Below are 13,832 nucleotides of genomic sequence, written 5' to 3' on the forward strand. Positions count from 1 at the left end.
AGAAACTTGTTAAACATACATCTGAATCAAATCGAGTCATCATGAAGATCCCGTTGCTCTAGCTAGACCACGGAAACCCTGTCTAGAATTTTCCAAGGCATATTTGACTTTGCAGAAGAGCTGTGGATATATGGCCTATTATGTCAGTTCAGCATATGCTCCTGGAGCATCAATCACACATGCAAATGTACGAATCTGAGGAGACATTGGTGTTGAGCTTGCATTAATGCGGTCTTTTCCTCGCAGCTGTCTCAAAAGATCTCTGGACATAGTGCCTTCCACATTTCATGTGCTGTACAGATCCTTGATAGGGGTCAGGATATTTCCGAAGTAGCTCATCAGCATCTCTGAGAAAGCTTCCAAAAATGCATGTGGAATGCTGGATAGGTACTACTTAAAGCCACCTTACTCAGTTTGTCTGTCTTTCATTCTTTGCCATCTGATTTCTGAGCTCCTGTCATTGCCAGTCAGTTATATTTCAATATTTTTAGATCAGATATGAACATAAATTATGCAAGGTATGCAGCTTTTGAAAAATTATTGTACTGCTTTACTCTCGAGCTTCCAACAGAGATAAAAAGTATAATCACTAATGTAGGAAAAAGTATTTCACATGAGAAGGCTTTTCAAAGTAGGATAACTGTGGGCTTAAGAATGTAAAACCAAAACATTTTAATAGGAAATATGGTGCAGATTTTTTAAAACTAGGTTTTTATAGTTAAACAAATAAATATATTAGCCTCAAAAAAGAAAGAGTGGTTTTCCAGTTGGAAACTTTATTACCACTACGTTAAAGCCTTGAGCCTGGGAATCGCTGGCCTTTGGAAATCAGGCAGTTGGACACCATCTACTACAGCAACAATTCTGGTATAAGTTTTGTATTCTTTTTGTGTTTTCAGTGATTGTGTATAATTAACACACATCTGATTTTAAGAGATGGATGAATATGAAAACAGTAGCTCTCAGTAGCTCTCTGATGCATGAATATGCTTTCTAAAAATCTTACTGGGCAAATAGACGTTAGACCATTATGTTTTCCAAAACTTGTTTCACTGCTTCAGCATGTATAATTCTTGCTTGCTTGCTCTCGCTCTCTCCTTAGTGTTAGAAGGAAGTGTTTTGAATTGCCTTTGATCATAAATTTGATTCCAGAGAGCTGTCTGCTGTGCTGACTTATTTTTGCCTTATTAGGTGATTTTTGCAGTTCACAACTCCAGGAACTGTTGAGCAGTCTGGTTTTTCAATTTCTAAAGCTAAACAACAACAGTTCAGTTTGGTTCTCGATAGAAAGCTCCTTGGCATCAAATTACCTTGTGTGCAGTGACACTGCTGGGGTGTTATTTCCATTGTGGAGGGACCGGTGCTAGTGAGCGCTGTAGGTTGTGTGCTGTTGGTGAGCAGAGACTTCATTTTTAATTAAAGAATGGCTACTTTTTAAGGAGAAAAAAAAAAAAAAGGCTTAAATCTGTCAGCTAACCCATTTGAGGAGAGTTGTGGCATTGTCTTCTGTCCTCTTGTGGTTTCCCTCAAAATCAGATTAGTACGTCTCAGTAGAACAAAAGTGCAAATGTGTTTTGGGAGCCAGACGCTAATGCCTGGATTGCTCAGCATCAAAGCCATGGGCTCCTTCAGGCGGGTGACACTGGTGAGATAAGAGCAGGGGGTGGAAGGTTGTACCCTCTGGTATTTGCAATGAAACTGTGATAACCAGCCGAACCCGAACGTGTCTGGCGTGCAGCGGCCGCTATTGTCATGTGAGGTGTGGCCAAAGAAACCAGAGGTCACTGGCCATTTTACAGGGGTCTGGGCTGCTGGGAGCAAAACTGAGGGTGGCACGCTGCCATGCAGGACAGGCCTTTGTTAGCCTGTTACAGGACGTGGAAGTAAAAAATAATGCGGTTGTTAAATAATGAAGTGGTTAAATGCAGCTCTTTGTTCTTTAATCAGAGATTCATGAATACTCCAGCTGTGAGCCTGCCTGGCTCTGGGATTCTTAACTACGTTTCAAAAGCCTCAGTCAGGACCTTACGGGCTTTGAAAGGGCAGGGGAAGGCTTGAGGATTTTTCTTCAATTGTTCGTAAATTATATTTATTGGGTTCTTTCTGTGAGGTTTCTGTGGCCCATAGGTTTTTGTTTTTCTTTTTTTTTTTTTTTTTCTCCTTCAGTTGTGAGAGCTAGGGACTGTAGGTTGTGAAACTAATACTCTGAGCTTTTCACATCTCATCAGAAAGTAGGGCTTTGAGAAAAATACCCATTATTGCAAGACTTAGCATTTTAAAAGCTGGCAGCAGTGTGTTGCAGGAGATGGACTAATCAGGGAGGAAGGAACTTTCTCACTGTACTGCACCATTGTACAGCTTGTCTGACGCGTTTTTCTTTTTTTTTTTCTTTTGAGGCATTAGATATTTAACTTCACCAAATAAAGATTTAGGGCCTGCTGAATTATTGATCTGTATTAGGATAATTTAAAAATGGATAACTTATGTTTCTGTAATTTATTCAGTTTATATATAACAGTGTTTCCTCCATGGCTAAGAGCTTCCATTACGAGTAGTACATGAGATTTACAAAAGAAAAAAGTTAACCTCATGCAATAGAAAATTCATATGTAGTACACATTGTACAGAGGTTATAGATAGTAGTGTTGGCTGCTGTGACTTGTGACCTATTAACTATTAATTCTTCTTTGCCCTTTTTTGGTAGGTAAGTTGTATGAGTTGTATAATTATTTAAATAAATCCAGCACAAATGTGAATTTTTAATGTCAATGAATATACTTATTCCCCTTCAATACAATGTAAGTTTTACATTCCAATTTTCATATTTTGTGTGTTTGTTTGTTTTGTTCATAGATACCAAGTCGTTGGACACAAAACCTTCTTTTTGTTCATATAGTGAATTCATTCATAGGTATTGAAGAAAATGATTTCTTACTTTAGTTCCCACTGCTAGACAGTATTTATCAACACCTAAGGTTCGTACTACATGTTTCAAGTCTGAATCGATTAAATCAACGTGACATGCTGAGGCTGGGCCAAGTCTTGTCTAATCAGCAGTCAGCACTGTTGCTCTGGCATGAGGCTCCCAAAAATAGAAACACAAGAAGTCAAACAAGTAAGTGGAAGGGCACTAAAAGAAAAAGTGCTGCTAATTCCACTGTTGACTTTCTATCTAATGGATTCTTGTTCCCAGGCCACGCTAAGTAAAGCAACTGGCACAGGGTGTGTTTCTGCAGATGGCTCAGCAGTGACACAGGCAGCCCAGCTGGTTGACAGGTGTTTGATTTGTTTTTTTTTTTTTTGTTTAACTGAGAAGCTAGTTAGCTGATACATTTTGTTCAGAATTAACACCTCTTTCTCTATGCTCCCTTTTTGTTCTGAATGGCAGCTCTTCTGATTTTCCCTTACAAATGAAGAAAGCATTGTTTTAGTTTGCAGTAAGAAAGTCACCAAATAGCAACTCTGCTGGCAAAACCAGCAGTGGAAATAGTAGAGTATCAGGATGCTTTTACAAATCATCTTTGACTAATGTGAACTCTCAGAGCCTCAGCCAGGAGGATGTGTAATGTAATAGTGACTATGGCCAGTTTGTCTCCCCCTCACCCCCATTTCTTCATACTTTAGTCTGAGCATTTTTCTTGTCTGGTATCAAATCCATGAGGTGGAAGACGGTGAGACTTCAGGAACTGTTAACAAACACGTGTCGTTCTTCACAGTGACAGGGTTATAATGCCAGTGTTGTGAAATAGCCAGAAGAAAATCCAGCCTGTAGAATATAGTGTCCTGGCAGTACTGCTGAACGTTAGAAGAATGAGAAAGGAATGCAGCTGGAGAAATGGCTGTCAGAGTAATGTTGGTTCTCTAAATAAACATTGGGTTTTAGTGAAAGGATGATTAAAAACTCATGCAGAGACCCTGTGTCCCTTGGGTAGTAGACTAGCTTCTTTCTCTCAGGCATCCCAGACGTGGGATATGGACTAGGCTAAGAAGCTCAGAGAGGTTAAGGGGCTGAAAGGAAAAGTTACAACTCTAGCAGGCCGAAATGTCGCTGTTCCCCACAAAGCTGCTCAGAATTGATAGTAATGAGAACTTACGGACATACCTTTGGGGAGCAGTTCCCGGGGGCTCCTGTGCTGACACTGGATCAGCTGATCCCGAATTCACAGGAGGGAACATTCTGTTGGAGTCCTGGTTGGTATGTGCTCTTCATCCAAATACTAGCCCATCTCCAAAATACCTCAAATGTCAAACTGCATTGTTTTTGAAGTGAAGAGACACATTTCTTCAGAAAGTCTTAAACTTCTGAATGTAAATGGAGACTGCTTTATTAACCCATAGTCGATATCAGCTATTGATTAGGAGGTTGCAGCTCCACAAGCACACTTTACAATATGGTATTTCAGAACAAGTACTGATCTGAGTAAGTTCCTAGATTAGAAATTCCAGTCTATATGCAGTGTATTTATTTTTGTTTCACCTTAAATCCTTAGTTTTGCTACTGCTTTTTTGCATTTTATATCTGTGTTGGTTAGGCATTAGCCTTAAAGTGTTTAATGGCCTGAGGGAAAAATCTTTGTTAGTGTAAACTGACATTTGTACCAACTCAGAATCTGCCTCCTGAATCATCAGGTTATGGAAATGGATGATAAGTATAACAATTCCTGCAGCAAAGAATAGTCTCTGACAGCTAAGAGGTTGACCAATGCTGTTTACCTTCCTAATGCAAACTTTGGGCTCCAATTATTATTGTAAATATAATAGTCATAATATATTTTATTATTTTGAAAATACCTCAACAACTCATTAATATTGGATAATACCTTTTAACATATACTTAACATTATTTCATTTCAAATATTATTTTAGCAAAGTCAATTCGATGAATTTCTGTTCTGTTGCAACTTTAATTGGGTTTAGTTTTGCTTTAGTGCCGTATTATGGTTAGATTAACAATAAATCAATAGATGGTGTGTAAGTCAGGCAATTTATCTTTTGACAGATCTACTGTAAGGGAAAAAACATAGTTAAAAAATCAATCAGTTGTCCATGAGTACAAGATAACTTCAAAATTTTTTTCTATTCTCTTGCTTCAGATGATAGAAATATCCAATTGGCTAGACTTAATTTTTTAAACTGTTCATCCATAAGACATTATGAATCTTTGAGAACCTTTTGCAGCCAGAAACCTGTTTGCTTATCCTCAGCACTCTACAGGAAGCCTTCTCATGGGTTTTGTTTGCATTTTACTTATGCTCTGTGGATGGTGTTGCAGGTCAACTGAACGGGATTGTTTTCAAGCCCATGTTCAATTCATGTCTGCACTGCACAATACAAAAATCCCCAAACAAACAAACAAACATTATCCACTTCTATGTAGTAAGATAGAGTGTGCTTCTTACCCTTCTTACCTAAGGGATATAACTGGGTGGTGGACCATTAAAAAAGCTGTTAGTTGACTCGGTCTGAAAAGCAGAGGAAAAAACTGTAAAGGCCGTTCAGGCTCTAGGACACAGTGAGACAAAACAAGGAGAAGCTGTCCTGTTCCACTGTTTTTCTGCACTGCCTAGAAGTTTCCACTTGCTTAAAGTGGAAAGTGCTCAAAGCTCCATCATTACAGCCCCTGAGGGCTCCACAGAAGCTAATGAGTTTCCTCTTGCAACTGAGAAACTAAACCCGAACTACCCAAGGTTTTGATTATGTGCCGATAATTCATTCTGCCTTCATTTTTCACCTCTGTTTGCTGTTCAGTTCCTTGCAGTCCCCTTCTGTTCTGTTTGAAATCAGTGGCATTTAAGAGTTGTGACTGGAAACGTGCCTTCTGGACTGAGATGTCACTTCGTGATGGAGAAGGTCAAGAAGAAGGCAGTTGTCACTTCTTCAAGGATGTGTGATAGTGGTGGATGCCACGTGTATTTGCCAAATGCAGAAAGAACACCTCCTCACAGCAGAGCCTCTGCTGATAATTTTTTGAATGGTATAAAAACCACTCCCTGACATATATCATAAAGGCTTTAGTCAGTTCATTATCCATTTTGGAAAGAAAAAAAAAAAAATGGTATGCCGGCCTGTAGTTATTGATGAAAATAAATGGAGTGATCTCTGATTTTTCAGAACAGCTTCTCTGACTTCTCATCTTGTGTGAAAATAATTTGTGGGAGCAAAATATAGAAACAAATTTTTGAATTATGCACTTTATTTGTGAAAGATGTATGATTTATGTATTTGAATATAGAAATTGTGGGAGTTGCATGCTTTTAAAGACTAATAGCAAAAAAAAAAGGAGACAATGCCAACTAAAGAGAGCACAATCTGGAGTAAGGAGCCCTGTGGCCATGTTTTCTGAAGCTCTGAGCTGCCTCTGGCTGCTGATTAATTAGTTTGTATGCAAAACACTGAAAGCTAAATTTTCACGTGTCATTTAATTTGGATAAAGCTGTTAATTTGGAATCTATTAATATCTAGGTGCCTGAATAGACAGACTTATCTCAAAGACGGGTATCAGGAAGGGTTGCAAATGAGGAAAAAACGATGCCTACTGAACTCAGATTATGTTATGAAGTGTAGATGAGAACAGTAGGGCTGTTCTCATTTGCCTTTCTCTTGAGCAGCTACTTTAAAAAGCCAGAGGAGCCCTGATCTCTAGGACAGAAGAGTCTTCTGACCAGCCCTCACCCCCTTGGCCAAACCCTGGCATACCTGGTCTGCTGGGGCTGCTCTGGAAGCAGGACAGAGCAAAGGAAACAAACTATTGACCCATCGCAAGCCTTTCATCATGAGGTTATTTTAAGGGAGGATCTTCTGTTGCTCACACGGATCAAGTTTGCATCAAGGCCAGCACCGAGCAAGGGCTCAGCCAGTGCTGGGTGCTGGTAGTTCAGCAGTAACCGAGTGTGAGCAGAAGGATCAGTAGATGCAGTGAAACCAACCTGTCATAATATTTAGCAGAAACTTCCTGACATGACTAATCCAGGAGATTCATGGGGCAAGTCTTAGTAAATATCACCTGAATGTATTTTTATGTAATTAATATTCTACCAGGTGATCCTAGCCATTAACAGGAGCCTGTTTAAAGAAACAAGGAAATATTCCAGTAGGCTAAGGAAGGTGTCATATAATGGGCTATAATTGGTGTGGGATTTTTACACATTAAAGGCAAAGCTATGCCCCTGCTGGTGGCCCTGGACTGGCTTGTACGTGCTCCATGGGGGAGGAGGCTGCTCCAGCCCTCTGACAGTACATTGTTGAACATTCCACTCCATTTCTGCAATGCTAAAAATAGTTGTCCTCATTTTAAAACACCGGGCTATTAGATTATTCCAAGGGTCTGGCATACTCAGGGTAATGGAAGGCACATATCCATAAATTATCAAAACAGTAAGTAGTGTTTGACTGTGCTGATTTTACTTGTATTAAGATGAGTTTCCTTGCTAGTAACCCTGGAGTAGCAAGCCTATTCTGTAAATCAAGCTCGTGGCAGTGCCCCAGTAAATTTAAAAATAAAAATGTTTGGTTTACATATTGAGAATGGAGAAGCATCTGACTGCTCCTTGGTGGTTTTGTATCTGTTTGTTTGTTTTTGTATGTGTGGGGGGTGTTTTACTTTTATTGTTTTGGGGGTTTGGGGTTTTTTTTTTTGTTGTTTGGTTTGGGGGTTTTTTTTTGTTTTGTTTTGTGGTTTAATTTTGCAGAATCATCTGCAAAATGCTTAAGTATTTTACAGTAAATGCTCCCAACCTCGAAGAGAATCTCACAAAGTTCCAGTATTTGCCATTATAAATCATAAACACATTCCAGGTGATTGATGCAAGTTTCCCTCAACTCTTTTTTTGAATGATTAGATAATGTGATGCCTAATTCATTTTTGGCACCATATCGTTTGGTAGTACAAGTAACCAATGCACATACATACTGGTATGTTAAGATAGCATCTCCTTTTATTTTTTTTAATCTTTTTTAATGTGAAAGTCTCTTATTTAGGGGGGGAAAAAGCTAAATGTAGAAGTCAAGGTATAAAAGTTAATACATTCTAAGAAAGTTGCTAGTTCACAGATCCAAAGCATCTTACTCCATCTTGAAAATCTTTACCTATAAACTGCGCTGCAGCACCCTATGAAATTAGATTAGATTACAAGCTGCAAAATCAATAAATGATAAATACATTAAGAACTATTATTATAAATACACTGCATGTTTCCAAAATAGTTAAAGTAACCGCAACATTGATCATTTTAGATTTAATAAGATCACTATTGATGTAGGAGATTATTTTTGCATTGTTGTGTTGAAGAGATAATCATTTGTATAACACTGATTAAACAGTGCAAGACAAAACATCTATGGCTTGTCTCCACAAAAAAAAACCAAAACACAAAACAAAACAACAGTGAGCTGGGGTTTTTTTGTTTGATTGGTTGGTTTTTTTCTAGCTTACAGTGATCCAATATAGCAGGGAAGATGAAATATTATTATCTGGTAACTATTAGACTATGAAGAATTTTTCTGAATTCATGCTGTAAATTTGGAGAAAGTGAAGGGCTGTTGATTAATTAGAATATTTCCCTTGCATGCTAGCATCTATTTTTACACAAGGGAGTTGGAAGGAAGATGTTGGAAACTGTGCCACGAGTGAAGTTAGAAAAATGCCATTTTTAACAAACTATTTTAAGCTATATTTTAATTGTTGTATATCATGAGTGCTTTGTATTTATTTGCTTAATTACTTGTAACATTTTGATGAGTAATTGTTCTTTTGTTGGCTCTTTCTGTTCTTAAGAGAGATTGGAGCTTTTCCTTTGTCTCTGTTCTTTTTTTGTGTCTGTGAGACATTTGTCTTCTTCTTGGCTTGGAATCAAATGAGTGAACTTTCAAAACTTTCTTTTGTTACTGAATTCTGGCTTGGCTAGAAAACTGAGTTGGATGGTGTGCGAGTTACTAGGACAAACTTCTGTCAAGGAATTAAGACCCATGAATGGAATGGAGAAAGCATTTGATTTTACATTCCTTTAATAAGTCTTCTAAGCTCCTACTTGAAGTCATATGAGCACGGATGAATTCTTCTAACAGAACTTAGCTCAGTAACTTTAGATTTATTGAGACCAAAATTAATGTACTTCACAGTGGCATATTTCATGAATCTGTAATTGGAGGGTGGTTCTCAGCTTTGAGTGGCAGAGCCTGGTTCTCACTAGGTCTGTCGCTGTTTAACAAGCTTTCCTAAGAAGGAATGCAAAAGAAAACTGCTGCAATAGTTTATATTTTAATTCTAAATGAGATGTTACTAGGTTTTTAACTGTATCTTTTCCTTGGAAAGCCCTATATTGAACGCAGAATTACACTGTCTGTAGCTTTCAACTCAGAGCTATTGATTTATTTTTTTTCTTTTGCTCAACTGGTCCCTGTTCAGATATTGAAGATGAAGTTTAACATGTTACTTAGCTTGGATAGTTACCTTTTAAAAACATTTTCGATTAACAAGGTGCTTGTTTGTACTTATGCTCCGTTGCTCAGCATAACTTTTAAGCATCTGGTTTCTTGAATAGAATTTATGAACCCAAATCAGATTCTTAATTTTCATGAGCAGTCATTTGGGGGACAGAAGGTGGCTAATAGTCAGCTGTACAGCTGACTTATTTTGCTATTTTAGAAAATGGGTTAGAGGGGGCAGTAATGTAACAACGTGAACAGAACATTCACTTAGGAAGCAGGAGAAACAGATTATTGTCTGCCTGGTTGCACAGCATCAAAATTTGCATTTCCTCCAGCTTGGGAGGGTGGGCACTCCCCTAGAGAAGGGGAAAGATCTGAAACTCCCCTTGGAGTGAGCAGAACCTGGAAACCAACAATCCGCTTCATGGGTACAACTCCTGTGGGACTTCACGATTTAACCGTTGGCCTCAAGCACCTCATAGGTATCAGGAAGAGAGTGGAAGCTGTGGCATCTTTTTTGGGATTTTAGGTACTTGGGTAGTATTTAAGTGTCTTGTGAAGTTTTGTTTTCTGAATCAGGGACTGAAATAAAGCTTAAGAAATATTTTCACATCATCCAAACTCTGTAATATTTTTTTGTTGTCCAGTTGTCAGAAGCAATCTACTGCTATATCTGTTCATAATTAGATAACCTGTAATTGTTAATTGCCTGCTATTTTGAAAGTGAAATGTATTTTAATCAAATACAAGTCAACAGACATAAATGACCCTAGAAATCAGTTCAGCTGTTCTGTAGAAAAGGAATGAGAAGTAATAAATGTCTTTTTCTCTTTATTTAGCTCAGTCATAAGTTAGGTCTGTAAAATGATGGCTATGTATATTTTGTTTCAGGGGGAAGCTGGCTTAGTAGGTGCTCCTGGCATACCTGGTCTTACTGGTTCCAAGGTAAAAAAAAAAAAAAAAAAAAGGCAGAAACCAACAGTCTCATTTTATTCATTTTCACTCTCAACATCCTTTTTGCCAGCTGTCCCATATCTATATAAATCGTATTTGAATTACATATCCAGGTAATGAGTTGTATAATGTGACAGAGGAACTTCAGTATCAGCTCCTGTTTCAAAAGAGAAAGGGTGCATGGTGCAGTGGCACAAACCTGCCTGTCAGTATCACTTTGCATTGAGAGAAGTTGCCTAATCTCAGAACTGTGCAGGTCTTTCCAGCCACAACATAGCAGATTCAAAAACTGGAAATTTGAGAGTCTTGTGATCTCAGCAAAATGAGAAGAGGGATAACACTGCTTCTTCTACTCTTCCATTTTGATCTTTTGCTCTTCTCCAGAGGTGGAATATTGTAGGAAGGCCAGAACTTGCAGAAAGTGACGTCTGTATTATAGACCTTGTTGATACTATTTGCTAAAGTTGCTTTATTCTTTTCATTATCAGATTTTGTTTTCTGTTGATTTGCAGCTGTGTTTAACGGTAATTATTTGGAATGAAATCTTAGTGTCATATGTGTCTGTCCACCTAATTCCTTTTGGAAAATTCTCAGGAAAATAGTTCTGCTGGTTCCAAAAATTAGGGGACTACACAGAAAAAAAAATAGTAAATATTAAAATTTCAAGTAAGTGTTCTGCAGCATGACCTTGATGTAAAGGTCTGATTTGTATATCTTTAGGGCAGATACTTTAATATAGTAAGAAGGGATGGAAAGAATTTATTTTCTGCAGATGAGGAAGCTATCATTGAGTCCTGCAACATGCTTACCATACTCTATCAATTCATATGTTCAAAGCCAAGATCTCATTGTATTGTACTGTAGGTGTATTTAAAATTCTGAAAATCATATCAGCAATCCTGCAGTGAGTTATCAGTGATTGTTCGTGTGTTTTTCCTAACCTAATATGAGAATTATACCACAGAAAGGAGAATTTAAGTCAGTCATCAATGTGTGATTTTGCAGCTTTCAAGTTTTTATTTCTGTAGCATGAGAATTCTTTGAAGTAACTTACCAGTGGCTAGTATTGTTATATTTTTTATGCTGTCAAGTGGAAATTACCTAAACTTCTCTCTATATACCTTATATTGATTGTATTTCTTATTTTCTCTATTTGGAAATAATTTCTTTTTTTAAATTCAAATATGTGCAAAAAATCTGGACACTTAGAATGTGTTTCTGGAAAAAAATAGAAGGGTTAATCCTCTATACATTGGTACAGGCAGAGAACTGACTGGTTGAGCAGCAGCATTACTGAAAAGGACCTAGAGGTGGACATGAGTCTGGATATAAGCTTACAGTGGTCTTCTATTGGGAATAAGGTGAACCACATGTTAGACTATGTTAGTAAAACTGTAGCTGGCAGATCAGGGGAAAGTATTTTCCCCCCTTTGCTTGGTGGTACTGTATCTGGTGTGTTGTGTCATGTCTAGGGGGGCTTCCACCCTCACTTCTTCAAGAGATGTGGAGAAACCAGGCAGGGTCTAGCAGGGAGCTAATGTATGTTCAGGGACCTAGAAACCGAGATCTTTGAGGAGAGTTTCAAGGAGGTAAGTTTGTTGAGTCAGGCAAAGAGGAGGCCAAGGAGTGATCAAGACTGTCCTGCAGGCCTAAGGAGCCCAGCTGGTTGATCTTCAAGGACGGCTTCCTAAAAGGCCAAGAGCAGTCCACTCTGTGCAAGGAGTTGAGTGAGAATGGCAGAAGGCCAGCATGGATGAACAGGGACCTCCTGTCTGAGCTCAGGCACAAAAAGGAAGTAAACAGTGGAAGCCAGGGTGAGCTACCCAGTAGGAATATAGAAACATTGCCAAAGCATGCTGCAATGGAGTTAGGAAACCAAAAACTAATTTAGAACTGAAACTAATGAGGGATTTGAAGGGCAGCATGAAGGGCTTCTGTTAAGTGCATCCATAGCAAAAACAAGGCTGAAGAAAATTTTGACACACTGCTTAATGGGATGAGGGACATGGAAAAGGCCAAGAGTACTCAATGCCTTTTTAGCCTTGGTTTTCACTAATAAACTTTGCCCTCAGGCCTCCAGGTTACTTAAGCCTCCTAGCAGAGTGTGTGAGAATGAACCGTTGCCCACTGAAGGGGAGGAGGGTGTTAAGCAGCACTTAAACTAACTGGACATTCCTGAGATCCCAAGCAGTATGCACCCCAGGGGTGCCGAGGGAGCTGGCTGGTGTCGCTGCAAGGCTGCCCTTTGTCATTATCATAAGATCACAATGACTAGAGGAGGTCTCTGATTACTGAAAACAGGAAAACATCACATTCATCTTCAAGAAAGATCCAGAGAACTGCAGGCCAGTCAACCTCTCCTCTGTTCCTGGAAAAATTATATAGCAAATCCCAGAAGGTACTTCTAAACACAGGAGGGACCAGAAGGCAACAGCCAGTATGGATTCACCGAGGGCAAATCATGCCTGACCAACCACTGTTTCCCGCGGCATTCTCCTGGAGAAAACGGCTGCTCGTGGCTTGGATGGGCGCACTCTTCGCTGGGTTAAAAAATGGCTGGATGGCTGGGCCCAAAGAGTTGTGGGGTTAAATCCAGTTGGCGGCCGGTCACAAGTGGGGTTCCCCCACTAGGGAGGGTTGTATGCAGACTCACTGCTATCTGTAAGTACTGGGAAGCTGCAGAGAAGGCAGAGCAAGACTCTTGTCAGAGGTGTACAATCTACAACCAGACAAATTTTTACTCTTAAGAATGATTTCTATATAATGAATTTGGAATTGAGTAAGGACAGGATAGACAGTCTCAGAAATGGGAAAGTTAAATGATGAAAACACTCTACTTCTAGAAGTTTGTCAAAAGTGAATAGGCATTAGCCCTGTTGTATGTCCAACAGTTGGAGAGGAACTGGAGTCATAGAACAACCTATGTTGGAAGGGACCTCGGAAGATCATCTGGTCCAAACTTTCATCAGATAGGGAAATTAGATGAGCAGAACAGAAGTTGCATACATTCAGAAATTATTTCAGCAATTAACCACTCATCTTTAGGTGAGGACGTATGGAAAGTTATTTCACTAGATCCCATTTTGCATGCTTGCTCCTGGGCATGATTCTAAAATTGATATCTATGCTGTTGATTGCATGAGCCACGCCAGCCAAAACAACAACAAAAAAGCAGCCACTGTAGGTGGTTGATGGAAAGTCCAGAACTATTTGATAATCTATCCATCTGCACATTTCCAAAGCTTTGAATTTAATTTCTAGGTGTGAACTAACACGATGCTGTTGTAGTTGAAAGATTTGACCAAATGCTGCTAGAAATTTTGCAAGTTGTTGCCTGCTGTTCTAGTTAACCTCACCTAAACCTTAGACTTCTGTATAAGGAAATGATGCTCTCTGAAGGGTGGAAGAATGTTTAGACATTGCTCATTCTAATTTTTTGAAACTAATTTATA

At 38.9% G+C, this 13,832-nt stretch overlaps 1 protein-coding gene across 1 annotated transcript in view; it reads left to right on the forward strand.

Moving 5' to 3' along the window:
- The window catches only part of COL19A1 (collagen type XIX alpha 1 chain), a 186,104-nt gene that overhangs the window by 48,532 nt on the left and 123,740 nt on the right, over positions 1–13,832 (forward strand). The window contains exon 10 of the mRNA XM_065632140.1: positions 10,318–10,371. Within this exon, the coding sequence (XP_065488212.1) occupies positions 10,318–10,371 (54 nt within the window). The remainder of the gene's footprint in view (positions 1–10,317; positions 10,372–13,832) is intronic.

The sequence above is a fragment of the Caloenas nicobarica genome, chromosome 3 (genome assembly GCF_036013445.1).
Source record: "Caloenas nicobarica isolate bCalNic1 chromosome 3, bCalNic1.hap1, whole genome shotgun sequence".
NCBI classification, from domain to species: domain Eukaryota; kingdom Metazoa; phylum Chordata; class Aves; order Columbiformes; family Columbidae; genus Caloenas; species Caloenas nicobarica.